Genomic DNA, 27,939 nt, shown 5'->3' with positions numbered 1-27,939 from the left:
TTATAGTTAAATAGTAAAATGGGATCACAGTGGGTACTACTTCCTCAGCTTTTCTTAATGTCAGCGAAGGAGAACTATAATGATTACGTTTCTTGAGATCATATTAACTGAAACCGACGTTAAACCTCACACCGTAGTAGTTACCTAGCAGTAGGCTACCTAAAACGTAGAATGAAGGTTATACAGAAATAAAATATGCACTGAAACACTCATGGTGTAAGAAGGAAATAACTTGTATTGTCTCCCACACTTAGCATTTTTAAACACTGACATATGTAGCATTATTAAATAATTATTTTTAGCTAATCTAACACAACGACTAATTAATTATAGTTTGGCAAGAGGCCATCTATGTTGGCTCATGAGCATCCAGTGACTACGGGAAATAATGTGACGAATTGTGTGGTGTTACAAATTACGAGGATTCCTTGAACGCCCCATGACACTGGCAGCTAGCCTAGCCGGCTAACTTGGCTAATCTGATTTATCGTCTCGGTTAAGCGCACGTAACGCTTGCCAGGATTACCAATTTTAGTTCTCCATATCTAGCGTTTAACGCAATATCTATCTGACAACCAGTAGCAATTTATTTCAAGAATGGCATCGCTTGGGGAGCCTGTGCGATTGGAAAGAGGTAACGTTAATTGGCTAGCTAGTGTTAGCTAAGAAATATTTGTTGTGATACCGGGGGAAACATTAGCCTAGCTTGGCTAGCGTTAGCAAGATGGTGATTGTTATCTACGGCATACTTTCTTGATAAGTTCTTATGGGTGTGTTAACTATGTCTTGCGGACAGCTAATCGTAATGGCTGTGATCAATAGTGTATATTGTTTTTGCACTGACCTAAAGTACAGATTACGGCTAAGTTTTTATGAATATAATCTTTTGTCCACTAGCTAACTAGCTAATAATAGTTACAACAGACAGTGATCACTTAACCTAGCTTGTTTGTCAAAGATTCAACGTATATTTCCACCATAAAGTTGAGGCTTTATACACTTTGTTACATCAGATTACTAATCATTAGCATCAAGGATGAGCGGACGGAATTGTTTACATCATAACCTTTGTTCAATCTCAGTCTTCCTTTGAACAAATGCTGACATTAGCTCCTGCTGTGTGTGTTAATAAACTATGGTGGGACAGTACTGAAAACAAACTTTAACAAACAACCACGCTTGTAGTATTAGTGTAGGTACAGAAATCCTTAAGTAAATGTGAAACAACCCCTTCAAATTGGGTATAGCTACTAGAATAATGAAGTTATAGCTAATTCATTAATTAGCTAAAGTGGCAGTTAACACACGGATGTGGAGTGAATTCCTCATTCTACTTCAGAAGGAAAAGAAAAGGTCACACTTCCTCACCTCAGTCACACATTTTTTTTTACCCTTGTTGCTGCAGTTCATCTTGGTGTTATTTATTTTGACAGATCAGCTGATAATGTTTGCCCCATCCCCTCTGCCCTTGCAGGCAATTACTTATACTTACTTGTAGAATATTTAATATTTAATAAATGCATGCAGTAAATGTGAAGTTCCATATCTTTCTGTAAGGCTTATATAGTGGAACTTGCAGAATTGGTTTATGTTGATTCATGGTTAGTTAATTATAGGGAACATAAGCAGCATTGTAATCCAAGAGCCAAGGCTACTTGTTTCAGTTTTATATCAGTACAGACTGACCTCCGGCTTTCACGTAGGTATCAATATAAATCTTGATAGTTGTGTATGTGTGTGTGTTTTTTGTTTACAGATATTAACCGTGCTGTTGAACTGCTTGATAAGCTCCAGAGGACGGGGGAAGTTCCTCCCCAGAAGCTGCAGGCGCTGCAGAGGGTCTTACAGAGTGAATTCTGTAACGCTGTCAGAGAAGTGAGACACTTTGTCTTTGCTACTCTTAATGCACTTTTTGCATGAGATGACATTAATGTAAATGTGCAGATCTTGGTGGGATGTCACAAAGTATTTCCAACTGTGTCTTTTCAGGTTTATGAGCATGTGTATGAAACGGTGGACATCAACAGCACTCCTGAGGTCAGGGCCAACGCCACAGCGAAGGTAGCCCCACTTAAATACCATCTATTCCTAATTTCACACCATTTCTGTCTTACTGAAACGTTACATGTTGCTGGTTGAGTGCAGTTATTACTGTATATTTGCAAATGTTAAACAACGCCTCTTGTTTATTTGTAGGCTACTGTGGCAGCTTTTGCAGCCAGTGAGGGACACTCTCATCCACGTGTCGTGGAACTGCCTAAAACTGAAGAAGGCCTGGGTTTCAACATAATGGGTGGAAAAGAGCAAAACTCACCGATTTATATCTCACGGATCATTCCAGGAGGCATCGCTGACCGACATGGAGGTCTGAAGAGAGGCGACCAGCTCCTCTCTGTCAATGGGGTGGTATGTTGATTTTACAGAATCATGAATTACGCAGTATGGTTAGAATTGAAGCTGAAGGATGACACACTTCAGTCTGACAATATTCAAACATTTATTGGACAGGTCATGCATTTCAGTACGTAGTGAAATACAAAGCCAAAGGGCAATGCTGATGATATTTAACACAGCGTCAGTATCCTTTAGGCCATGAATTGCACTCCTCAGCTATTAGAGCAAATGAACAGTCTTAAAGTCCTTCTTCTTTTATCCAAGCACATTTTACTTGTGTATCCCCAGACATTAATTTGCTTCAAGCGGCCTTACAGTCCTCTTTCCTTAGGTTTTATATACAGATTATGAGGAAAAGAAATCCATGAACTGTAATAAAACAGAAAAATCTGGCAGTTGTGCTGTCTGCTTGCTGCGCTTGGGTTGCAGCGCCAGAATCTGGCTTTAACAATCACCCAGTTGACATTGTTGCTTGTTTTTTTCTCTTATTAAACTTCCAAATTACAGACTTTAATACAGGAAATTAAACTATACCTATAAAATTCTGAGGTCGTTGTTATTTCCAAATTGACCACACACCTTGTTGATCTTAACCCTTAACAATACCAACACTATATTGCTTCTTAGGATTATAATCCCATAAACTGTCGGCTTTACTACAGTTGTTATTGCGTCCGTGTGATAAAAATCTCACAGTTTATTTCTGTGTTGTTTGCAGAGTGTGGAAGGTGAGCACCACGAGAAAGCTGTGGAACTCCTCAAAGCCGCTCAGGGCACAGTGAAGCTGGTAGTAAGGTACACCCCCAAAGTCCTAGAGGAAATGGAGTCACGCTTTGAGAAAATGAGGTCGGCGAAGCGCCGGCAACAGAACAACTATCCCCAGTAGGATTTTTCTGTGATGATGCCCTGCTCCCGTGTCTCTCCTCCTCTAGCCTTCTGGCCATTTGTTCTGGTCTCTTTCTTATCTCCCTCCCTGGAAAGTAGTGATCACAAACACACCCATTGTTCCTACTCACACATACTGTTTATTGTGCTTCTACCCTCCTCTGTAGCATTTTTAATCTTTGTTAGACTGGACACTACAACTATAGACAAACACTAGAATGATCATGATTGTCAGCGTAGGCGTTCGCTCACACGTGTGCATTATTTTTGAAATTGACAATTTGAATGCAACTTTGAATGCTTTTGAGACCAACTCCACAATTCCTTAGACTGGAAAGGTAGTGAATTTAATTGTTTTAGCACAGCCACTACCAAGTGCCTCAGGGCAGACACGTTTATCTCATGTACTGTTTTCACAAGCAATTTTTTTCTTTTTAATGGGTAATGTTGAGTACTGGTAATTCAATGATTGTGGGAGGGATTATTCATGCTTCTGTTACATATGTAAAAACCCTTTAATTGTGCAAACTCAAGAAAGGTGCAGTTTCATTTGCATTAGCACTCTACAGACATGTCTGGACAGGGAACATTTGGGGAGCTGATGACAGTTTGACTTAATTATAACATATACTTAAATGTTGGATAATTCAGCAACAGAGATGGTTTATCTCACAGGTTTTCTTTGGGCTTCCACTTTAAGTTTTCCAACGTCATACCACTCTATAAATAGCTCAGCGAGTACTGTAAGTGATGTAATGGGGTCTCAGCAACTTTTGAAGTAGATTCCTGCTGCCACAGAGACTCACATTTGTACTTTTATCACAGTAATAAACATTCACAGGCACAAGCCTTGCAGTCCGCATGACGAGATGATCAACTTTTGATTACTTGTTCTTGACACAAATCAAGATGGTACTACATCTCATGTTTTTCCTTTGCCAGGTTCAGTCAGTTAACCTGACGCGTGTTTTTGAGCTTTGCTTGTCGACATTGTTTGCATCATGCAGTGGAAGTTGAAATGAGGTTAAAAGACATTTATAATATCAAGCAATCTGTATATATCAATGCTAATGCATAATGTGAGCTTTCATCATTGTTTTGATGAATGTTATGGCAGATGTTGATATCACACATACCGCACATGGCTACTGCATACACATCAAGACTTTACACAGTGTTTAGGGGATTATGCTGTCAATCATTGGCATATCACTATTTTCATGTCTTTCAGAACAAATGTGTTTCATGAAACTTTGACTTAACAGAAACTGTTTTATTATGATGATCATTGTATCTTTAAAAAACTTAGATGAAAGATAAACATAACACAGGTGCTGGGATTAGAAATCTTACCTTTATGATGCTTGTACTTCAAATTGTAGCACAATAATACTTTGATTATTTACTTGGGCACAATGTTTTTTTTCTGCAGTTGCTACAGATTTCTTTTCCATACTTTAATTATCACTAATATTTATCTTTCCTCTATTAAAACCACACGTTTAGTGGCACCCACATACAAGTCAGAATGAGAATAATCATGATGAACATTTTATTACTGAATACTGCCAATCAGGTTTGTTCTGATGCTTTTTAAGCAGATTAATGTCAAAACCATCCATAACCCACAGTGTACTGTATATGTAGATGTTCTTGTCACTTTTTCAAAAACACAAAGTTTTTATAGTCTTAAAGTGTTTGCAGAATAAATGTTTCACTATCATGAGAAGTCCTCTAATGATGTGGAATGTAAACGCTTTAATAACCTGTTAAAGAGGCCTGAATCCCACCCTAATGCCTGCACGCAATATGTCAATCAAACAAGTTCACAGGTTTTTTTTATAATCTTATAATCCAATATACAACAGCAAAAGTCTCTTTCAGTGTGGAGAATGACGAGATATAATTTCTTCACACAATGTGGTTTACATGGCAGATGCAACATCATAATGCAGCATAATGCGAACCAGGCTCAAGCTGACTAAAACCTGCTATTGAGACTGGAGGCCAGTAATGATCATTTTATCTGAGAGAAGCAGATGGTGGATAAAGTCACAGAAACACTTGGCAGTGTATGTTTGGTCTTTGAACCGTTCTTCTGAAATTAATTCTTTTAAATGCAGTTTAGTGTGTTTTCATTTGGTGTTCTTGTTATTTTAACCACCATCTCTCTGCAGACAATGACATCCAATAAGGGCAGCTGCCTAACGTGTACATAGCTCATTCGGAAGTCTGAAGGTACTTTTTGCATTTAAAACGTGTTTTATTTTCTCAAAAATGTGCTTCAGCTTTGTAAGGGAAAGATCGGAGTTTGATATGATCAGTTTCTAATAATTGGATTGTTTTTTCTTAATAATTGGAACAAAACTTTCAGCTCGTAAGGTAAAATTTGGTGCTCTCAGGCGTCTTACTTTTGTTTGTTTGTTTACAATCTCTGCATGCATCCATTATTCCCTTCAACATCACTTAAAAAAAAAGCTGTAGCTTTAATTATCAGGTTAACTAGCAGGATTAACTTCACTCAAATCAGTGGGAGGTGTCATTTACTTAATCAAGCTTTTAACTTATAATTGTTTAAAGTAGTGCAATAGAAAGTAGAAAACTATTAATAAACAATGAGCACGTGGAGCCTTTGTATTAAGAGGGCGTGCTCCCAGTAATCCTTTACTCCTTTTAGAAAAAGCTAATTTTGGGACAAAATATAAAATAAAACACAAAGTACGACAAAAACTGAATGCAAATCAATTATCTATGCAAAGTCATTAAAAAAACTTTGGAAATATCTTCTAATGGTGCAAAATAGCTGTTTACTGCAGAATGTTACTGGAACTTACCACTTCAAAGGCTGGGTGGACAAATGTAATAACACTGTAATATGACGAGTTCAACAGCTTTTTGGCCTCTGCACTCAAACGATTTGGAGTTACATCATGTTTTCTATGTTTTTTATTAGGACATTCTCTTGTAGTGTAATATTAGCATTGCTATTTGATTAATGATTGTCAGGATGCATGTAGAAGAATAGGCTGTCATTAGCGTGTGGTTAGCAATAGACCAATCCATAGGCTACTTTTCTTTTGAGGCAGAGCATTTAGCAGCAGAGTAGGGATGTACATAAAAGCTCAAATGTCTTAATATAATATATAGTTTGTCCCTTAACTGTGTTTAATCCAGCATTAGCTCGCTAGATTCACTGCTTACACACATGTATTGTAAATGAGGAGAAAATGTAATGAGACTTGGTATTGATATTGCACAGTCACACGCTCCACTGAATGTCACTGACCATCGTCTGACTTAGTTGCTAAATTTTGTGAAGTACCCTTCAACTTTCTACCCGTTTTTCCTTGTCTATATATTGGGATGGTCAATAGAGTATTTTTTATAATACTTTTCTTTTGATATTTTTCTCAAGTTTTATAAGTGATTTTCCTAAAACAAATACCAGGAATGATTGGTACTTCCATTTTGACTGTGTACCAAGGCCATATCAGAAAAGCCTCTCTGAAAGCGGCGCTGGTGCAGGATGAGATCTCGAGATATAGAGAGAGAGAGAGAGAGAGAGAGAGAGACCGTCCTGGATCAGAACTTCTTCTCTGAGGTCTGAACTGATTCTGTCTTTTCTTTCTATTACCAAGACCAAACTTGCAACATTTGTGAAAACTTTGATAATGTTTTGAAATGTTTTAGCCAGTGCTTGTTTAGGATTATTACCTGTAGACTGTGTTGTTATTTTGTGTTTTCTGGTTTCTTACCTGATTTACTGTGTTACATTGATGTGGAATGTAAACTGTTGTGATGTAGAGCATAATAATCTTTCAGCTGGAGGCTAAATAAACAGTGCTTACATTTATGACTTTTGAGGGTCTTTTTGAACATCTTTTACACTCGGCGTTTATTTTAGCTTTAGGCTCAATAAAATCAGGAACAGGGCGCCGGTGTAGCTCCGTTGGGAGAGCAGGCGTCCCGTGTACAGAGGTTCAACTCCGACTTCTGCATGTCATCCCCCGCTCTCTCCTCCACATATTTCCTGTCAGTCTTGACACTTGTGATCCTACCGCCTTGTTTCTTGGCATGTTAAGTTCCAAGCATGTGAGACTTGTCTGTCCTTTTAGAGGACTTGCAAAAGCTGCACACATACTGCACAATGGGGGTCTTCACTCTTAAAAACAATTGACTAAAGGCCTGACACGTTTGTGTATGGCAGGAGATGCAGTCTCAAGAGTACATGCAACAACGCAGCATGAGCTACTTTGATGGAAAATGCAAAATGTTTGCTGTCAAATACTGTCAGGAGAACAAACCCAGAATGAACATGAATTCTCAAATTACAGAGACAGTTTATTTTCCGACAAATTTAATACACGCATTTCTTGATGTGCATTACAGCAGCTGTTTTCCCTTCATCTTCTGTGCTCCTCTTTCTCTGTGTTGCATCAATTGTATAAAAAGTAGGAAACTGCTTTAGAGATAGGAATAGAAATCTACTTCAAATATACAGAAATGTTTGAAAAGGTTTTTCAAAGGTTAGATTGATCATGAACCGGAGAACAAAATTCATCATATTTGTATTTTACCCTGCCACAACTTGAACGTGTTCTTTACATGCAGCTTTGTGTTTTGATACATTCCCGCTCTCCAGAATTTTGTTAGCCTCACAAAATTCAAAGCACTATTTTTTTTTATTGTTCCCAAATAAATTAAATTAAAAACACAACATTAAAACACACCAGACATTTTCATTTCATTTAATAGCAGGAAAAGCATGCGTTATATATAACATTAATTAAAGCTCTTTTTCAGCAACTATTGAAGTGCAGAACTCCTGATGTTACACCTCTATAAATACTAAATTTACATTTTCCCTTGAGTCATGTGTCCCTGGTTTGGGAACCACTGATATCATGCAGTATAGCCCTGTAATATTTGCTTTATATTTTAAACATTAGATATTAGGATATAGTTATGTTTTTTGAGGCAGTATAACCCTGACGCATCCATATATGCTATAGGTGTCTGAGAGGAGCTCTGTGCAGGAGCTCGGTGGTAAATCAGTGGCTGCTTGCCTGGAATCAAACAGTGCATGTGACAGCGATTCATTAGAGCTGGTTGTTCACACTCCAGCTTGAGACCAGAGCACAGCTGCTGGTTTCTCATGGTGTGGACCCGATCCATTGCAGAGTGTTGTGTGAGGATGGTTCACTGCGTCTTTTCTGGCAACTGAAATCAATCACACCCAGGAACAAGCTGAGCAGCAGCAGCAGGGCCAGAGGACGGAGCAGGAGGCCAAACTGGATCTGGAGCCAAATCAGCAGAAGGAGCAGACAAGGAAGAGGAAATTAATTAACGTTTATACTGTATACTGTACAGTAAAACACACATACACACACACACATACAAAGACTTAAACACTGCGTTTGTATTGAGAAATAGGAGTCTACTTTGCACTGTCACAAAGCCACCAACACAACCACATAGGGTAGACCATTTGCTGTTGGTAATATATAAAAGCATCTTAAAAAATCAAATAGACCAGTATACACATTGTATTCTGGTGGATTTAACAGTTATACACAGTATATACATTAAGAGAAAGCTTAATTAATTTTAGCTTTTGGATTTGGCTTTTGGAACCTCATGAACATACAATAACATACCAGCATCCTGTATTCCTGAAAAGGCATTGTCGGAAGTTCATAAAATATGTAATTGCCTACTTTGGGCTCTCGCTGAATAAAGATTTCAAACTCAAGGGACTTCCTTGTTGAACAAAGAAAAGATAAATAAATTGATTACTGAGTTTCTGGCATAAAAATATCGTTTACATTAAAAGTTTCACATTTAAAATGGAGGCATTTTCTATTGAAGGCATTTTTGTAACCTGAAGTCTCAGAAACTTGAACCGTGTTGAGGTGTCGTTTACATTTCACACTCCGGTCCAGCAGGAAGCGATTTACTTATTTTCAGCTATTTATCTAAAACGAAGAAGAAGCAAGGCTCCTTCTGCTTACATCCGGTGACGTAACTTCCTTTCTGTCTGTGCTAACCTCCGAGTTAACACGCGCCCGCCTGTCTATCAAGTAAGTATCTTTTTTCTCACATAATAGATATATTAACCGCTGAGAAAACAAGCATATAATCTTAATAAACAAATAAACATTCAACCGCAGTAGCTCCGAACTTTTAAAAGAGTGGTGTCTTGGCAATATTCATGCTTTTACACACCAAAACGGCGCTAGCGGCTAACTTAGCTAGTGACAATGTTAGCGGGACCGCAGAACACGCCGCCACATGGGAGTAAAAAAGTAGCAGTAATTTTGTGCAGTGGTCCTTTTTTATATAAAGGGTCCAATTAGGTATTGCTGAGTGTCAATCAGCACATTTATGATAAATACAAATGAGGTTTTGCCGGTGACTCAAAGCCCACAGATGGAGCCTGACCGTTTATCCTGCACTACCTTGTGTAGTTAGGAAATCACCTCTAAATGGAGATGTGCATATACCCGAAATTGGCACGCTTATTATATAACCCCAACTATTTAAACAATAAACTAATTTATTGACTTATTAGGGTAATGGCAAGGGTTAAAAGCTTGACCAAAATACCATTATGTTTAATGAAGAAAAAAGGTCATAAGCTTGGGAAGAATGTGCTTTTGGACAGTATTATGCTTGCTGTTGAAATTAAGAACAGGCTAATTATCAAACGTGAGGCACAAGCACTATATATTGTCAATTGATTCGCAAAGTAGACTTAACTCTGCTGCTCCTACCTGAGATTGTACTGGTGTGTCTTAATGTCAAGTGCTTGTCAGAAATAAAAGGTAATGGTTTTCTTCGCAGTTGCACATTTTGGGCTTACAACAAAAATCTTTATTTAGATGCCTTTTGAGTATGGCAGTTAATTCCAGACAGTTCAAGATTATTTGTAAACTAAACATGTTACTTTGCAGAGACCACAGTAACATGTTACATCTAAGGGATTATGTATTTAAGCCTGATTAATAGTAGAGTGAAGATTAAATTAATTTCAGCAATTTTTTTTTTTTTAACTTGGTGCCAATGTTTTGGCTTATTACAATTTATAAAGTATACAATACCTTGTTTGAGGGTGGTAAAATTGTGGATTTTATATGTTTCTGGTTGCTGATGTCCATGAATATATGATTAAATCCTTAACATTCCTTGTTATTGGTTTTGCAGGATGCGTTACGTTGCTGCTTACCTGCTCGCTGCCCTTGGTGGCAATGAGAACCCTAATGCCAAGGACATCAAGAAGATCCTTGAGAGCGTTGGCATTGAGGCCGAAGATACCCCTTTGGACAAGGTACAGAGAGGAACACTTCATTGTGTTCCTGTTGTTGAGGCTGCAGTTGTCTTACCAGCTCTTAGTTATGGTCTTTGTGATAACCACAGTTTTGATCCTTCTCTCAACAGGTCATCTCTGAGCTCAGTGGCAAGAACGTGAACGATGTGATCGCCACAGGTGAGTTTGCCAACGTAATTGTTGGCGGTGTGTTGTCTGTGTCCAATGACAAACTTTAATGTAAAGATTTTATTTGCTGAAATGGGTCAGTCTCTTAGTTTGTCGCCATTAGAGCAGCAACAGGCAGGATTTTGATATCCAAATGCACATTTAAACAAAAGATAACGTGACCAGGTTTATCTTCAAGCTGTCTCTTATTTGATTTAAAGTTATAGTATTGCGCTGTGTTTAAGGTTGGATACTGGGACTTGGGATACATTTTCTTGGCACACAAGAGCCAAATAAAGGAAATTATTGAAAAAATTAATGAAGTGAAAGCCTTAGGTTACATCCGAGGATATTTACTTATCTGTCAGAGGAGTAGTAACCCCTGAAAATATTCACATTTATGAGGCTAAAACCGTAAAATAGATTAAACACATTCACCTTGTAGGCAAGAAAACACTCATATGTCAAATTATCACTACACAGCCCGATGTGTGGATAATATCTAATGAAAACTACATTGAGTTTCTGACCTCTATTTTGTTACTTGCTGCTGAGTGTCAATGTTATTGCTTTAGCTTACCGTCTGCCAACTCTCTTCAGGTTACGGCAAGCTGGCCAGCATGCCAGCAGCTGGTGCAGTAGCCGTTGCCAGCTCTGCGGCTGATGGCTCAGGCGGAGCCGCAGCCCCTGCTGCAGGTGAGCATTGCTGTTTAGCACCTCGTTTGTCAACATCAGTGACACTTGGCACACATTGACTCTGCCTTCACCTTGCATGTCAATATGAATACATGCAGCCAAATCAGTCAGTCACTTTTAGTTCTTGACAAATTCAATGTTACACATGTCTGTATTTAAGCCTGGCAGAATTTACCTGGTGGGCACAACAATTTGCTTGTGCGTTAATTATGGGAAGACTTCGCATATTTGATTGGACAAGTAAAAGCACATCAAACTCACATTAGCGCATTATGTAGACTCATCAAAAGTTGACAAATGTCTTTAAAAAGGAATACATGTATAACATTAGTTACACTATGAGCATAGCAGTTTGTTAAATGTGTTATGTTTAATGAAGTAGAATTTTAATCAAGTGCTTTTTGTTTTGCAGCTGAGGAGAAGAAGGAAGAGAAGGAAGAGTCTGAGGATTCCGGTGACGACATGGGATTCGGCCTGTTCGACTAAACTTTCCAAATGATGAATAAAGTTTATAAGAAAACTCCAAACTCTTTCTATGTCTTTTTCACTGCAAATCAAAAAATTAATAGGTATTAAGAAGGGTGGTTAAATGTGTGTGTCACTCTTTGAGGTAGAATGTGAGCAGCCTCTTGAAAATATGAAGCAGCCACTTGTATTTCTCAGCTTTTAAATGTGTGAAAGTCCGAAATTCATTTGACCAGATTACAGAGCACATTGCGATGACGCAGCCCAGTCCTTTGTGTGAAAAAATCACACCAACACAACTACCAGGCTATTGCAGCCACAGTGACTGCATGTAATTGAGCCCAATGATCAGCAGATGGTGCTGTTGAGGTTTTCATAGTACACAAGTCTAAAGGATGCATTGCTAGTCCTTGATGTTGGGCAATGTGTTGACAACAATTTGAAGTATTCATGAGGGTGAACAATAGCCTTAGCATTGGTCTGTAACCATGCCAACAAATACATTATTTACTGCACCAACTAACAACTGCAGTTGACTCACTGGCACTCCTGTGGCTGCACAGACATTTCTACGTCATCTACCCATGGGTTAATCTGAAGGGTTAATCACATAAACTGTTCGATCACATTAAAAGCAAATTTGCTTTGAACTACAGTATAAACCAAAGACTGGATAAAAAGTTCTGTAGCTATCACTATTAACACCTGAAAGTGTATGTTAAATGATCACTTCCATTAGGACAGTAGGCTGTCTGATGTTTCTGTAGTACAATGACATGAAGAGGATCAGTAACAAGCTTGGGCTTTGGGCTTTTCTGTTACGAACAGGACAATCTCTGATCCCATCGGCTATAGTCTGACGACACTAAACTGTAATGAGAGATAACTTACAGGATGATTACTTGTATAGATAATAGACCTGGTCTACAGCCCTTTCAGTCCCTGGGCATACATTTTCTTTTTATGTTGTATACACCACTTTTCTGGCTCTAAGTTCATAATAACTCGATTATTAAACCCATTTCAGAATGAAGAAGCTAATTGAAAATAAATGTAGATTTGAAAGAATTATCAATAAAAGAAAAACAAATCTAGCTAAAAAGTGCACTCATAGGACACTGAACAGACATAATAGCTCATTACACAACAAATATCCAACTGATCAGTGAACTATGGGAGATTTTTTATGTTATTAAAAGCTACAGAAAAGTAAATAATAATTAAGAGCAAAAACAAACCCTTATAGGTTAAACTCAGGTCAGCCCACCTCTAAAAGTCTCTCAGTGTCCCTGAAGTTCATTTTTTCAGCATCAAAACTATTAAACAAAGGAAACTCATTGTAATAGCAACAGTGACTTCTTTTAGTGCCTCTCCAGAAAAACGGGACATGAGCACAATTCATATGAGCATGGTCCATATTTCAAACCTTTGGTCCCTGCGCAGTGTGTTCCTCTCCACTATAACTGTATGATTATTATTTATAGTACAGTATCACACAGTGTGTTACAAAAGCATTTCAATACTGAGAGAAAGTGAGGAAAAGCTGCTTTTTTTAGCACCTTTTCCCCACACTCCCACTTGCAGATCTCTAACCCTACTATATGGCCCTGATTGAAACATAAATGGATTTTGGGGGCAGTACATCTTTAAGAAGCTAATGCAGCTTTTTAATGGCAATTATGATTATGTTTTTCTCATACATTGTTGAATAGATATCTAATGGAAAAATGTATCACTATCACATTAAAACTAAATTGCTGTGCGCCCCTTTTTAAGACAGGGTCTATAATCAAGTCATAAAACAGTTCACATTGTGTTAAGTTTATGTATGTTTCCTACCTGCATGGTCTGGTTTCAAATCTAGCACTTTCAAAGATAGAACAAGGTTGAACTATGAACTTTTATCATGGTGTGTAGTACAGTATGTCACAATAAGCCAATTAGTCAGTCGTGACGCATGAGTCTACGCTGAATCATGTCATGTGTTCAGAGCTGAGTCAGTAGATTGTAGCTTTACGTGAGTTTATGGTTTTTTGAGTTGAAGGTCTGGTGATATTGTGTGCTGTACACTGTACAAAAGGCTCTGGTGTAGACTCATGATAATGAACTTTGTAAATAAACTTGATCCCCTTGTCATGCTCTAATGCTTCTAATTCTAAATATCCTGCCAAAGCACTTGGGATAGTTTTTAACCATTCACAACCATGGGATAGAGGCAATAATATATTATTTCAGGGGGGATTCAAATGGCAGCTATAATACATAGCTGTATTTGGTTAAAAAAACCTAGAGAAAGTAAAAAAAAAAAAAAAAATAGAGCTAAAAGGCCCCTTTGACTTTATATTATGAATTTGTACTGATAGGTTAACCCAAATTTAAACATTGTAGCTGGTTGAGGGGCACCTACTCTGATTGCATTATCTTCCAATCTTGTGGAGACAATATAGGGCTATAATGTTTTCCTCTGAAATGTAGATTTCAAGATTTGTGACTTTTATTGTCACTCTGGTTATACAAGTACAACTGTGTGAAATTCTTATGTTGGGAGGCTCCAATTACAGGATTAATGTTAGATATAAAATATATAACAAAAAAAGGATGCAGTAATGAATAAATATTTACAACGTAGGCATAATATACACGTTTAAGGCAGAGGCAGAAATATACATTCAAAATATGATGAGGAATATAAGTGAGGTGAAGTAAATGTATAAAAAAAATAGCTTTAAATAGAAATGCTCGATTACGAAAGTACCACACAAATGTACTTGCGTTTAATGTACTTTGTTAATTTCCACCACTGCTTAAAAAAATTCTACTGAATATGAAAAAAACATACCAAAGTGGGAGCAGCCTCCCTGTCACTCCCTCTTCCGGGTGCTGACGTCACGGTCCAGACCATTTGTATATGTGTCGAGATTCAGGCCGTTACTCAGTCTATCCTCTCGTTAGCGGACGGTGAAGGTTACCTGCTTCAACAGTGCTTGAACGGCAACCTTTCAACTGTCTACACACACCATAGGACGAGAATAATCGCTTTAATCGCCAAGACTTCCACCAACAACATCTAATCTTATTTTAATCATCTTGAAACATCAGCTTGCTAAGTTAACTTAAACACGTTTAGCTTGCCAGCTAACTGTTTGTTTTGCTAACTAGCCACTCGGAAAGCTTTTCGACCTCCTCACAAGAAGACCCGCCACTGAAATCAGGTAAGAAATCATCTTTAAGCTTTGCGTTTTTCTTTTCGTGTACATATGCTGACGGATATTCACGGGCTATTACTATTACGTTATGTGCGAGGACAAACCCTGTAGTAATTTAGCACTGCTGCAGTTGTTTATCTCACCGCCTCTGCCTGAAATGTGGCCTTGACGCAGTTGGCTCTTCAGCCTCTGCGCAGTCTGTTCCCAGGCGTGCCAAAGAAAAACACTGGATCAGAACAACATTAAGTGTTGCATAATAGAGTTGGTATTAGAAACCAGCTGGGAAGAAATAATTGAATTTGTTGCCATGACGTCTTAGACATGATGTAGCCTTACATAACAAAATGTAACTTTCAGGTGCCAAATCCAGTGGTTCTGAGGTATTAATTAGGTCATGTGTAGTGTACAATTTGTGGTGAAATATCTGTCGAGGAAAGAGCCCAATGATTTTCACAGAATCATTTTAAAATGTAAATTTTTTACAGGTCTTAATCTCACTTTTCAGCTACAGAGGCTAGACAGTACAGCCGACACAGTAAAATGTATAATTTATAGTCAAGATCTTAATTCTATTGTTGAATGTCTTTTGCAATATAGTTATGTAGTTTTTTTTTCTCTTTTTTCCCAAAAGATAAAATCCTTTTCACTATCAAGACAGACAGCTTGATATGATGTCCAGTGTAAAGGGAGAGACATCAATTTGAAAATGATTAATGTACGGTGTATAGTAAAGCAAGTTAAGAATCAGGTTTTATAGTTTTTGTTATTGGGATCACACCTCACAGTTATTATCCTGATAAATTGTAATAATCAGTGTAGGTCTTACTTGTTGTTTTTATATTTGATTGTTTTTCCTGACCATGATTAATTTTCAATTGATCAATTTGGCCGCTCTTATTGTAGCGTGTGCTGTCTAGACTTCAGCCGCTCCCTTATCTTACACGTGCTTGACTTGGTTTTGAGTCGAGTTTGTATGTCTAGTAAAATCTTTGTTTGCTGCTTTCAGAACAATGAGTTCCCAGGTGAGACAGAACTTCCACCAGGACTGCGAGGCTGCAATCAACAGGCAGATCAACCTGGAGCTGTACGCCTCCTACGTGTACCTGTCTATGGTAAGAATTAAATACCTGGTTAGAAAAAAGTGGAAGAGCTGATTGTAACAAAAGTAGAACTTGTTAACACAAGAGGAACAGATGTACTTCGTTGTGATGGAAAAGTGGTATGAATTCCTCTTTTAGCTAAACTATGTTGTGGTTATATAACTGCTGTGCTGAGTGTGCTTCTGTGGTGTTTATCCTGACACATTCTCAGTGTGCCAACATCCGACAGCTGTATCAGAAGGCATGTGGGAAGTCTGGAAATGGGTTGCCGGATACTGCCATCATTTCTGCATTTCTCAGTTCTGCATCAACATCCAAATTAGATTTAAGGTGTCTGTTTGATGTCATGTGAGCTGAGTTGAAATGAATGTTCTTTGCCAAAGTCATAAAACAAAGGTTGAAGTTCCGTTTAAGATTACGGTATGTACAGAGACGGGGCAGAGAGTTCGTCGCCTGACCTTAAAAAACAGGCTTTACTCTGAGCTTGGCTTTCCCCTATTGATCCCACACACATCTGTTCATTTAAAAGGGTTTCTATTCCTCATGTATGTTTAATTTTAGTATTTAAACATTCTACTTCCTGCTGCTTTAGAAAGGCTTCATCAGGTTAACATCAAAAACCTTTTGTGTGGTTTTTATAAATTAAAGGTTTGTTTCAAAGGCTCTCACCATCTGCAGTGCAGAGTAGAAAAACTGTTACTGATTAACTTCATTAATCAGTTCATGTTTGTGGCAATGTTCAGGCTGCATTTCAGGACTTTTTGCTGACCAGAAGAAAATGACTACTTTCGTGAAGGTTCCAAAAATCCCCCTCCTTTCTTCTTTGCTCTTCACAGTCATACTACTTTGACCGGGATGACCAGGCATTGCCCAACTTTGCCAAGTTCTTCCGTCATCAGTCACATGAGGAGCGTGAGCATGCTGAAAAGTTGATGAAAGTGCAGAACCAGAGGGGTGGAAGGATCTTCCTGCAGGATGTCAGGGTATGAGCAGATGTTTGATCTAATATGTTTTTTTGTGTGTTTTAAGCGTTTTGCACTGCCTTTTGTAAGTCTCATTCTGGGCTATCTTTCGGCCCATGTTGGGAGTATAGCTTAAGGAAAAAACGATAAAGAGGGCGTGAGCGTGCCGCGCTGCTTATCTTAACACACAAACAGTAAAACGTTAAACCCTTTTTTTTTACCTGCTTTGTGTTGCAGAAACCAGAGAGGGACGAGTGGGGCAGTGGTATTGAGGCCCTTGAATGTGCCCTGCAGCTGGAGAAGAGTGTGAACCAGTCACTGCTGGACTTGCACAAGCTCTGCTCTGATCACAATGACCCACATGTGAGTATGAAACTGGAGCACGACGGTTGCACAGCAAAGCACCTTGAAACATATTTAATTTTATTTTAGAAATGATTAGAGAACACCAATCCCAAATTGTTCTGATTCAAATATAATCAAGGATTAGCTAACCAGGGTAATGATCCAGCTCCCTCGGCACACTATGTCCTGTTAGACTTTTATGGAATTCATAAAAGTACTCAGATCTGAGCACAAGCTTTGAAGATATACGTGTTATACACCTGTACATACACATAACCTCTGTTTAGAAATAGTGAGACATCAGTGGTAAATTCTGCAGTTCTGCAAGTAAATACTCGGTGCGTATTTATTTTAAAACCAGAGCTATAACTTACTAAATGACAGCACGAACAGGTGGAACCATCACAACAGAATCATTACGAAACCGTCTGACTTTGAGCCGTCGATTGAACTCATGTCGTCTTTGTTTGTGTTTGTTGAAAAAAATCTATAATTCAGGAGGTTAATAAAACAAACACAGACAGTTCAGTCACTGAAATTGTTCCGCCAGTTAATTTCAGTGAGCTTGCAATGCAGCTATTATTAAATGTAACCCTTTATTTTTTTTTTCATTCAGTTGTGTGATTTCATCGAGACACACTACCTGGACGAGCAGGTGAAGTCCATCAAAGAGCTTGCTGACTGGGTGACCAACCTGCGCCGCATGGGAGCTCCTCAGAACGGCCTGGCAGAATACCTGTTTGACAAACACACCCTGGGCAAAGAAAGCAGCTAAATCCCTCCACATATTAACATTTCCAAAATATTTCTTAATATGTATATTTGTATCTTGCTTTCAAATTGTTTCAAAATATAAAGCCATCTGCATGATACCTGCTAGTAGTTTAAACCATATATTACTCATGTTGTACTACTTGCAGTTTAATCAACAACCCTCTTTTCCCACAGCTGTGAGCTTTGCTTTTGTCACCAGTATATCTGTTGTGTTTTATGCCAGGAACTGTTAATCAAACCAAATAAAACAAACCCTCTGGATTCTGATCAGTCTCATTTTTTAGTATTGACCCAGTGTTAAAATAATTGGAACAAAAGCTAAACTGCCGGCTGACGTACATTGTTAATTATAGCACCCATGATCTGTTTCACTTCCATTAACAGAGAAAACAGAACTCGGCTGCAGCTGACACCTTTTGTAAAATTTCACTCATGCCAATAACGGGCAGAACAAAATGAGAACTGTTCAAATATCTTCACAACTGAAGCGTTTATAAAGATCTGACATTTTTAATGTATTAGGAGAACAATTTTTTTGGTAGTTGGAGGAGAATCCAAAGACTGGTAATCAAGAAGATAATCAGTGTTTATCTGACTGTGAAGATCACAATGACTGTTTTTCTCCAAGCCTGCGGTCTCTAGAAACTATACACCAAAAGCCAAAATGAGCAGCTTCATGTGCAACTAATTATAATCATCTGCTGCCGTTTAAGGTTTCAGGAATGAGCAAATTGCCACTGGTCAATTTTGTGCCGTAGTCTGTAAGGGTTTCCTTTGATCCACGGTTCCAGTGAACAGTTTAAAGTATCAATTTATATGTACATGTCATTTTGGACTAGAGGCTTTTTTAAACATTAACTCAATAATAAATTTTACTCAGAACTTAAAACAGGAAGAACAGATGCAATGTTGGGCTGTAGGCCTGCGTCATCAGGAGTTCCCCTCATTTTGCAATTGAACTTGTTTTCTTCCACATCTTCTTTCTTTCAGTGACACAGATGGTTGGTATGTGTGGTTGGTACAAGTCAAGCCCTCTAGTGGTGATCGAGAATTAAGAAAAGCACAACCAAAATGATCATGTCAAAAGTGATTTTCCACATGGTTAATAATCTTTACTTAAAATGAAGAAAAAACAAGGTTTTTATATTTAGTTCTGGGCACTGAGTCAACGTATGAAAGATTTTGTCTCTTCAGGTTTCACCAAAAATATACGTAACTTATTTCTTTACTTTCTGCACAGTGAAAAAGTATGCAGGTAGAAAACATGAATAAAATATTTACTGAAAGAATTTTTTTCTAGTAAGACCTTTTCATTTTGGAATAGATATGGAGATAGTAATTGCATGAGTTGGAGATCATGGAAAATTAATGTAAGGAGTCATTTGATGGTTAAAAATTCCCAAATATTACAAATGATATATTAAAATTACATTTAAAATGAGGCTGCAATGTGATATATCATCCCTTTTTCAGTGCTTATAACATTTGCTGGAAGGGCATTTTGAATACTGCATTTTTTTTTATAATGGGTTAACAATGAATCGACATAATTGATTTGCCAATAATTTATGACACATCTCTGTATGACTACAGAAAAACAACAAACTTGGTGAAGGGTCAAAATGTTGCTCACTGTCAGCACTATGTTGTGACATGATCCCGCTGCACGTGACCTAGTATAGCGGAGTTGCAGTTGAAAAAAGCTGGTAATTCGGCATAAAGGGGAGCGGATCTAGAGCAGGCAGTGAAATGTGGGCACAACTATAAAAAGAACTGCTCTCACCTACAACTCGGTTCCTGTCTTTCGCACCAAAGAGCCGTTCAACGAATTGGATTGTTCGCAAACGTCACTACACTAATGGGTTAAAATCAGTTGCTGAAGCTTGTGCTTGACACTGTAAGCTCTGGTCCTATTGTAGGACAATGTAGTTATGTTGAATAAAAACAATCTGAGTTGCAAATCTACATTCATTAACATCACACTTTATAGATTCTGTTGAAACACACACCACACAATCATTTATTCCCAACAATAACAGGAAAATAAAAACAGAACTGGAAGAACAATTCTGAGGCACCTTTTTGAAATGAGAAGATCAGAAACCTAAGTGCTATAAAGAAAATATTACAAAGACATCATTTGCTATCATGATTATGAAACTGACTGTGGGATATATACATGTGAAATACAGCTCCCACAGTATCTGTCAGGCCAAGGTGTTCACGCTTCTTCGAGCTCCACCAGAACTCCATCACAGTCTTTAGGGTGCAGAAACATCACTGGTTTCCCGTGAGCGCCTATCCGGGGCTCTGCTGACAGAGTTCTGATGTTCTTTGCTTTCAGGTCGGCTATCGCAGCGTTAATGTTGTCTACCTGCAGCCAAGAGAGAAAAGAGTTAATTATTCTTTTAACTTCAGTTTGTCTGATGAACACCTGTTTGTTTTTTATAGACACATACTGAGAGAGACATTTTGCACTTCATAAACAAAGCTGGTCAGCGCTGCCTGGCAGACAAACTAGGTCATATTTCGGGCACATGTTGATTACAGCATACATTTCTTTGACATGCTGTAATGCTTGTTATTTAAAAACCAACTTATGCACCAGTAATGATATGCATGATCTGCAATAAGTTATTATTGGTTTATCTATTGGTTTGGCTCTTTAAAAGATGTGTGTTTGTTTGTTTAACTTAGAAAAAGGAAATAAAACACTCAGGATCAACTTAAAAAACAAGGAAACTTCCTAAACACTACTTTGCATTAAATTTGAGTGTCTATCACAGCACAAGTGTAAATAATAAAATCAAGTTTGTTTTTTATTTAGCTTTTTTTGTTTGAGGACTCAAGCATGCTTGCTGGTAGCAATCGATATTGATGTGTTATTTATTTAAGTCAAAATGTTACATTGAAAGAATCCTCCTGTGCATGCTCCTTCACTTGCACACATAAAGGGAACGGGAGTCTAATATTCATGTTATGGTTACACCTGGACATATTATGCTCTGACAGATTGCAATGTTTGCTGGGAGAAAATTCTGATCAACTTGAGGCTTAAAGGGGGTCCTACACAATACTGACTAGTTGTACCTAATACATTGTGCACTACATCATGCTTTCAGTGCTGTCCCACCTCAATACAAATGTGGTGCATCCCTCCAGACTTGTTCTTCTGTAAGAAGCCAGCGATTGGGCTCTTCTCCCCCAGAGGATAAAGCAGCTCCAGCTTAGTGTTGCCAAGCTCAACAAACACAGTGTAGACACCATGCTCAGGCAGGGGCACCTTGTCACTCACTGTGGCCCCCAGGACATCCCGATACAGTGCTGTGGCCTTCTCCATGTCAGGGACAGCGATGGCAATGTGGTTCAGCCTCCCCAGATTCCACAGTGGTCCAGGTACGCCCTGACGGAGGGCCGCTGTCGTTGAATGAGCCCTCAGGAGTGTGAGACGAGAACATGTGGAGAGACCTGCCACTGAAAATACAGTGAGAAATCGTGTTGGATCACCAGTCCCAACACTGGAGTTTTTTGCACACTTTCGCACCCTCTCTTTTCTCTTCAAGCAGCTTTAAGGTAGGAAAAAACATATTTTTCCACACTGTCTGACAGTATCAAATAGGCTATATTGTATATTCTGCATCAGCTTTCTTCTTAAATTGAGCTGCATGATGTTCACAGAGAAAAGTCATGCACCACGCCATCAAAAGGAAACATCAAGTTAATATATTGTGCAGCATTTACACACATTTCTCAAAGTTCAGGCTGATGTTTGGTATCTTTGGAAATACAGATCTTTGGATTTGAACAACGCCTGGCAGCAAAGCTTTAGTTTAATAGCTGGGGTATGAAAACTGAACGAATTCAACAGCATGGGGTCGAGCTGCTTTGAGGCATTAGTCAATTTTAGTTTTAGGGAGTTAAGTATTATTTCAAATTTGAGGTGGAAAACAAAACATTTGAACGTGTTCAAGTTCAAATGTTTTTTTAATGCAAGATAATAAGGTGAACTAAATATTAATATTAAATAGTCACTTTTTTATACAAAACAGAAAAGTCCCGTGTAGCCTACACAAACGCAAACAAGGCTTATGTAACGTCAACGTGAAGGTTTACTGGACAGTAATTCAGGGTAACGCATCTTATGTTCAACAATAAAGTAGAGGTCGACCATACTGATATATATGATAGCAAAATATAACTAAGAAAAGCATGTATTTGGTAGTTAATTCTCGAAACAAACCAACCTGCAACCTTCAGTACGGCGGACGCCATGTTTGTATGTCGGAACCAAACAGCAGCAGAGTAGTTTCTCCGTGAGCCTGTTTACCTGCGACACAGACGGTCACACATGTGGAGGAAACCATGGCTCGCAGAGATGTGTGGAGCGTGTTGGAAGAGTCTTTAAAGACAATAAATGCCAACACAGCACAGCCTGAAGACTTTCTGAGGCAAGTGTTTGCTGTATATATGCCTGTGTTGTTAAAAATAACGGGTTGATGTTGTTTTTGCACGTTCGAAGAGGAGAGGTTCAACTAGCTAACCGTTAGCTAAGGCTACCTGCATAAACCCCTAACATTAACATGAAATAGACAGCAAGCTTTAACAATCAACCTGTTGGATATTTCCAGGAAGGTTGGGGAGGATATTTACGTCTTGCTAAGTCGTTTTTTTCACTGAAAATGTCTTTAAACGGGTGACTAATGAAACGTACTTTTCTCATGTATTCTCTGTCAACGAAGACCTCATCTACAGACAACGTAACTAGCATGGATCTACATATACTTTGTTTTAGTTTACTATACTTCAAATTGTATTGAGGTACTTACACATTTGTGTTTAGAATGGTGTAAGAGCTGTCAGAACAGTACTATCAGAGCTGCACGTTATACAATGCAAGTCAACTAGCTGTGTTGCATCAAATTGCGATGGTATCCAAATAGGAACAAAAATCAACTTTTGCACTAAAGAAATCCTGAAATTGTCTGTAATGGATATCTTTAACCACCAAGTTGTTTTACCTTTTTACTCCATAATAACTAACTCTTGACCTCCATAACTCTAGTTTCTAACCGTTTATATTGGGGATATTATAATGGCAGTGTGTCACAGATATAATAGAATATTGCTGTGTTCTTTATGTGTGCCAGCGCTAGCATTAAATATTGCATACTACAAGCCAACACCTAACTTTGTTGTCATCTTTTGGAACAATAACATATAATATGATCTTTGCTTTGACTTGCAATTCTTATTTCATTCTCTGTTGCTTTTCAGCCTGCAAGATGGAGTGGCAGCAGACTTTACCTCTCTCACTAAGACCCTGTATGACCTCCACAAAGCCCAGGAGCCTGCAGAATATAAAGGCAGCCCTTTGGATCAGCTGGTGGTGGAAAACTTTGATGAAGAGCAGATCTGGCAGGAACTGGAGCTGCAGAACAATGCTGTACTGAAACACTTTAAAAATACCACTAATGAGGCTTTGTTAGATGATACATTAACACTGCTGTTAGAGGAGGAGAAAAAGAGTAGTGGTGGTGAAGAAGAAGTAGAGACTGGTGATGAAAATGTTGACGAGGAAGAAGAAGAACTGCCCAAGCGGTCAAAGAAAATTGCTGCGGAGGCTGAGGATGGGGCAGAGGATTACTCTGATGAGGACTCTGATTTAGATTTTGATGTGGATGCTCTGGAGAAGCGAGAGAAACAGAGGAAGGTCACTGGAAGAATAGGCTCCAAAACAAAGGTGGTTCCCTCTGAGGTTGATGATAAGTTCTTCAAACTGTCAGAGATGGAGTCATTTCTTGATGATATGGACAAGCGAGAGGGAAAGGAAAAGGAGAATGAAGATGGCGTGGACTATTTTCAGGACCTTGGGTCTGATGAGGACGATGATCTCGACCTCGAGCAAATAATTTCTACCAAAAAGCAAAAGAAAAACACTGTATGTATTGTATCACTTATTCTCACTTATTTTATTTTGTCTTATTGGTTCAATATACAGGAAATAATGTAATATTGTTAATGTTACAGGCAAAGAGCTCGAGGAATCTCAAGTACAAGGACTTCTTTGATGCTGTGGATAGTGAACCCGCGAAAGGAGATGAGCATTCAGATGGTGATGATGACGGCATGGATGAAAGCCAGGAAGGTGAAGAAGAATTAGATGACGAGGAAGATGATTATGATGGTGAAGAGGAGGGCGATGATGAGTAAGTGTGATGGAAATAATGAAGTGCAGATAATTATGTGTGGGAGAAACACATTTGCTCGAGCATGGATAATTCCAGCATGTCTGTGTCTCCACTTTGCTAGGGATGAGGAGACAAGTCATTCTACAGCCTCCCATAAGAAAGTGACCTTTAACCTCTCTGGGGATGAGGACAGCGAAGGAGAGGACATGGAGGACATTTTTGGAGGAAAAACAGCAAGTTCAGCAAAAACTGAGTCAAAGTCTTCGTTTGAGAGACGGCAAGAAAAGGTATTTAAATTTAATGGTGCTAGTTGTTTGGAAATTTGGATACTGGTTCCAAATATGAGTTAAATACCAAAATAATACTCAATTCCTTACATTTCAATACATATTTGCAGACAAACCCACTATTATTTTCACAGCATAAACCATAGTGTGTTTGATTTTGTCTTACCATCAGCAGCTGTTCAATAACTATAAATACATGAAAGGGCAAAATTAAACCTTAGAATTTGTGCTAAAGACACATTTTTGTCGGTCTAAGTTGTCTCAGAGGGCAGTCCATGATGCACCAGTCACTATCTGTATATTTAACCCTGCGGTGGTGCTACTTTTTCTTTAATCGACAACATTCAATTCAGACTTTGGGCGTACTAAAGTGCCAGAACTGGTTACATTTTCATGCCAACTTTTATATTAAAGCTATAAGGGAGCGAGAAACCAACATATTAAATTGTCATCCCATTGATTTAAAGGTAAGCATCTCGTAAAGGACTTCAGAAGACCTCCTGGATTGTGTTTTCCTCACACTAATGCAACCCCTTGCATTGTGATAGCACAGGGCTGTTTTTGTTAATGTAGCTTTTATTATAACCTATTATTGTGCCAATGTGCAGATGTCGGAGAAGATCGACGAGTTGGAGAAAGCGGCTCTAGCAGAGAAGCCGTGGCAGCTGTCAGGAGAGGTGACAGCACAGACTCGTCCAGAGAACAGCATGTTGGAGGAAGACGTGGAGTTTGAGCAGGCGTCCAGGAGGGGTGAGTGACTCCTCTTCTTTTGTGTGTTGCATTCGTATGTTGGTAAATGTTATTTGGATTTATAGAATAATTTACAGCAGTTTTATGTTTAATAGTCTTTGATTAAGAGTACTATTAAAATTGGACAAGAATCCTTCCCATTTGCAAAACCAAATCAGACTCCAAGATTTTACCTTTGCTCTTTAGCCCCCACCATCACAGAGGAAACCACACTACAGCTTGAGGACATCATCAAACAGAGAATTAAAGACCAGGTCGGTCACAATAACTTGTTTTATATTGTCTGAAAAAATATAACCAGTACCTTTGGTTGCCTGATTATAACCTCAGTACCTTTGACTTGCACTTCTGTTAGGCCTTTGATGATGTGGTCCGCAAGGAGAAACCCAAAGAGGAGGTGTTTGAGTACAAGAAGAGGCTGACGTTGGACCATGAGAAGAGCAAGCAGAGTCTCGCAGAAATCTATGAGCAAGAATACCTCAAGCAGTCTCAGGTTTGACTTTTATTTGTTCTCACTGCTTATCCAACACACATGAACCTGTGCTGCATCTTTTTTATTTTGTTTTTTTCTGTTTCTTATTTCAGCAAAAGACAGAGGAAGAGGAGAACCCAGCCCATGTAGAAATTCAAAAGCTTATGGACACACTCTTCCTAAAGCTGGATGCTCTTTCCAATTTCCACTTTACACCTAAACCAGTAAGTTTTGCCTGACAATACTGACAGCAAGTCACTAAATATGCCTTAAATATTGAGAATGAGTTCTGTTGAAGAATCTGATGGATGTAGAAGATAGCACTCACCAGAAACCAAATGTGCATTAAGACAGAAACAATCATGTACCCTCGATTTGAATCTGGTTATGGGCGTCCTGAATTTATTTTATAATTCTTAATACATTAAAAGATTTGTGTCATAGCAAAAATATAAAATGCCACCCCCTACCAATACTTGTTGTCTGTCAACAAAGAAATTGCATAAAAAAAGAAATGAAATTAGCTGTGGATGTAAACTGTTTGAGTATATCCTAAAGATGATTATTTAATGTTAAAGCTGTCAAGCCAGTGCATTTGTGTGAAACTGCATTCATGATCTCTTTTGTCCACAGCCTGTTCCAGAGGTCAAAGTTGTGTCTAACTTGCCGACCATTACAATGGAGGAGGTGGCTCCAGTCAGCACTAGTGATGCTACACTGCTCGCACCAGAAGAAATCAAGGTTTGTCATGAATCCCTTTTCGAGCCTTTATTTTCTTTATATTAGTATATTTAGTCACACAGCGTTTCTAATAATACTCTCCTCTAACCAAAGGAAAAGACCAAAGCAGGAGATATTCTCGGTGATACTGAGAAGACATCAACAGACAAGAAGCGTGAGAGACGCCACAAGAAGACGGTGAAGCGTCTAAAGATTAAGGAGAAAGAAAAGAGACAGAAGCTCAAAGAGGCCAGTAAAACTGGAGAGAACAAAAAGCCATCTAAGGCTGAAGTTGCTGAAAACCTGAAGAAACTCACAAAAGGAGGCAAAGCCACGATACTCAAGGTGTGTGTTTTCTCTTTTTCTTCCTCACACTGCTCAGATTTGTATGAATTTAGTGCCTTTATTTGTCTCAAATCTCAGATTAGAAAATCAGTGTCAGCCTGATCAAAACTTTTAGTAGTTAACATTAAGAATTAGAGACTGTGATGGTATCAACGCTAATTTCCTCAAATAATTAAGGAGACCAAATCTCAGACTGTTTGGTCTATACTGTGTACGTTTGCAAGATAAATTTGCTAACCTGCTCATTCTCTGTTTCAGGACGAAGGAAAGGACAAAGCTCTCCGGTCCTCTCAAGCCTTCTTCTCTGAGTTGCAGGACCAAGTCAAAAGTCAGATCAAAAGTGCAAAGGACCTTTCTTCAAAGAAGAAGAAGCACAAAGAAGTCTCTGTCAGCAAACTCAAGTTGTAAAGACTGTGATGGTTTGTTGTGGAAGATCGACTTTTTATTGTACAGATTCTTTTTTATGAGAAAGCTGCCCTATGTTAAATCTGAAAGTCCTTGTAAAATGTTTCCATTTTCATTCAAATAAATCCTGCAGATGTTTTGCGGCAATAAGTGTAACTTTTTCATCACAACTAATAAATGATTATTGAAGTTAAAATAACAGAGTGATTTAATGTCCATGAATGAACAATACCTTTCTAACTGCCTGTTGAACTATTTATGATGTGATGTTTTTTTTGTACATAGTTTCTGTTTTTTATTTTATATTTTAATTTGATTGTATCTTTTATGTGCTGCAGAAGGAACCTGCTGTAAGCCAGTTTTAACTGAGATAGACCAATTTAAATATAAAACTTTTTAACATCTTTAATGTTATTTTTTGATAACAATAAAATTAAAAAAATAAAAGTAAAAACAAGTACCCGTAGTAGC

General features: G+C 38.3%; 5 protein-coding genes across 5 annotated transcripts; 4 read left to right on the top strand and 1 right to left on the bottom strand.

Annotated features, from left to right (window-relative positions):
• The first annotated feature begins 461 nt into the window (after positions 1-461).
• On the top strand, positions 462-7,135 carry lin7c (lin-7 homolog C (C. elegans)). The gene is made up of 5 exons (XM_069661011.1): positions 462-634; positions 1,757-1,875; positions 1,990-2,061; positions 2,197-2,406; positions 3,113-7,135. Exons 1-5 carry the CDS (start codon positions 598-600, stop codon positions 3,278-3,280), a joined length of 606 nt encoding a protein of 201 aa, XP_069517112.1. The 5' UTR covers positions 462-597; the 3' UTR covers positions 3,281-7,135.
• A 2,175-nt stretch (positions 7,136-9,310) lies between these two features.
• LOC138599762 (large ribosomal subunit protein P2-like) lies at positions 9,311-11,976 on the top strand. The gene is made up of 5 exons (XM_069671549.1): positions 9,311-9,359; positions 10,483-10,606; positions 10,717-10,765; positions 11,354-11,449; positions 11,862-11,976. The coding sequence occupies exons 2-5, from the start codon at positions 10,484-10,486 to the stop codon at positions 11,933-11,935; spliced, it is 342 nt and encodes a 113-aa protein (XP_069527650.1). The 5' UTR covers positions 9,311-9,359; position 10,483; the 3' UTR covers positions 11,936-11,976.
• A 2,853-nt stretch (positions 11,977-14,829) lies between these two features.
• Positions 14,830-18,568, top strand: fth1a (ferritin, heavy polypeptide 1a). The gene is made up of 5 exons (XM_069671447.1): positions 14,830-15,126; positions 16,127-16,232; positions 17,057-17,203; positions 17,420-17,545; positions 18,144-18,568. Exons 2-5 carry the CDS (start codon positions 16,131-16,133, stop codon positions 18,300-18,302), a joined length of 534 nt encoding a protein of 177 aa, XP_069527548.1. The 5' UTR covers positions 14,830-15,126; positions 16,127-16,130; the 3' UTR covers positions 18,303-18,568.
• A 1,708-nt stretch (positions 18,569-20,276) lies between these two features.
• On the bottom strand, positions 20,277-22,575 carry mcee (methylmalonyl CoA epimerase). The gene is made up of 3 exons (XM_069663496.1): positions 22,546-22,575; positions 21,435-21,775; positions 20,277-20,675 (listed from the first exon to the last, which is right to left on the bottom strand). The coding sequence occupies exons 1-3, from the start codon at positions 22,571-22,573 to the stop codon at positions 20,523-20,525; spliced, it is 522 nt and encodes a 173-aa protein (XP_069519597.1). The 5' UTR covers positions 22,574-22,575; the 3' UTR covers positions 20,277-20,522.
• An 81-nt stretch (positions 22,576-22,656) lies between these two features.
• mphosph10 (M-phase phosphoprotein 10 (U3 small nucleolar ribonucleoprotein)) lies at positions 22,657-27,638 on the top strand. The gene is made up of 11 exons (XM_069658117.1): positions 22,657-22,749; positions 23,576-24,239; positions 24,329-24,507; positions 24,611-24,776; positions 25,385-25,526; positions 25,713-25,780; positions 25,882-26,019; positions 26,112-26,222; positions 26,632-26,739; positions 26,833-27,063; positions 27,322-27,638. Exons 1-11 carry the CDS (start codon positions 22,664-22,666, stop codon positions 27,469-27,471), a joined length of 2,043 nt encoding a protein of 680 aa, XP_069514218.1. The 5' UTR covers positions 22,657-22,663; the 3' UTR covers positions 27,472-27,638.
• The last annotated feature ends 301 nt before the right edge of the window (positions 27,639-27,939 follow it).

This window comes from Semicossyphus pulcher, unplaced genomic scaffold (genome assembly GCF_022749685.1).
Source record: "Semicossyphus pulcher isolate SPU_LCO1_2020_fin unplaced genomic scaffold, fSemPul1.0.p SCAF_1, whole genome shotgun sequence".
NCBI lineage: Eukaryota > Metazoa > Chordata > Actinopteri > Labriformes > Labridae > Semicossyphus > Semicossyphus pulcher.
Note: the sequence above shows the minus strand (reverse complement) of the source record. Positions and strands in the feature narration are given on the sequence as shown.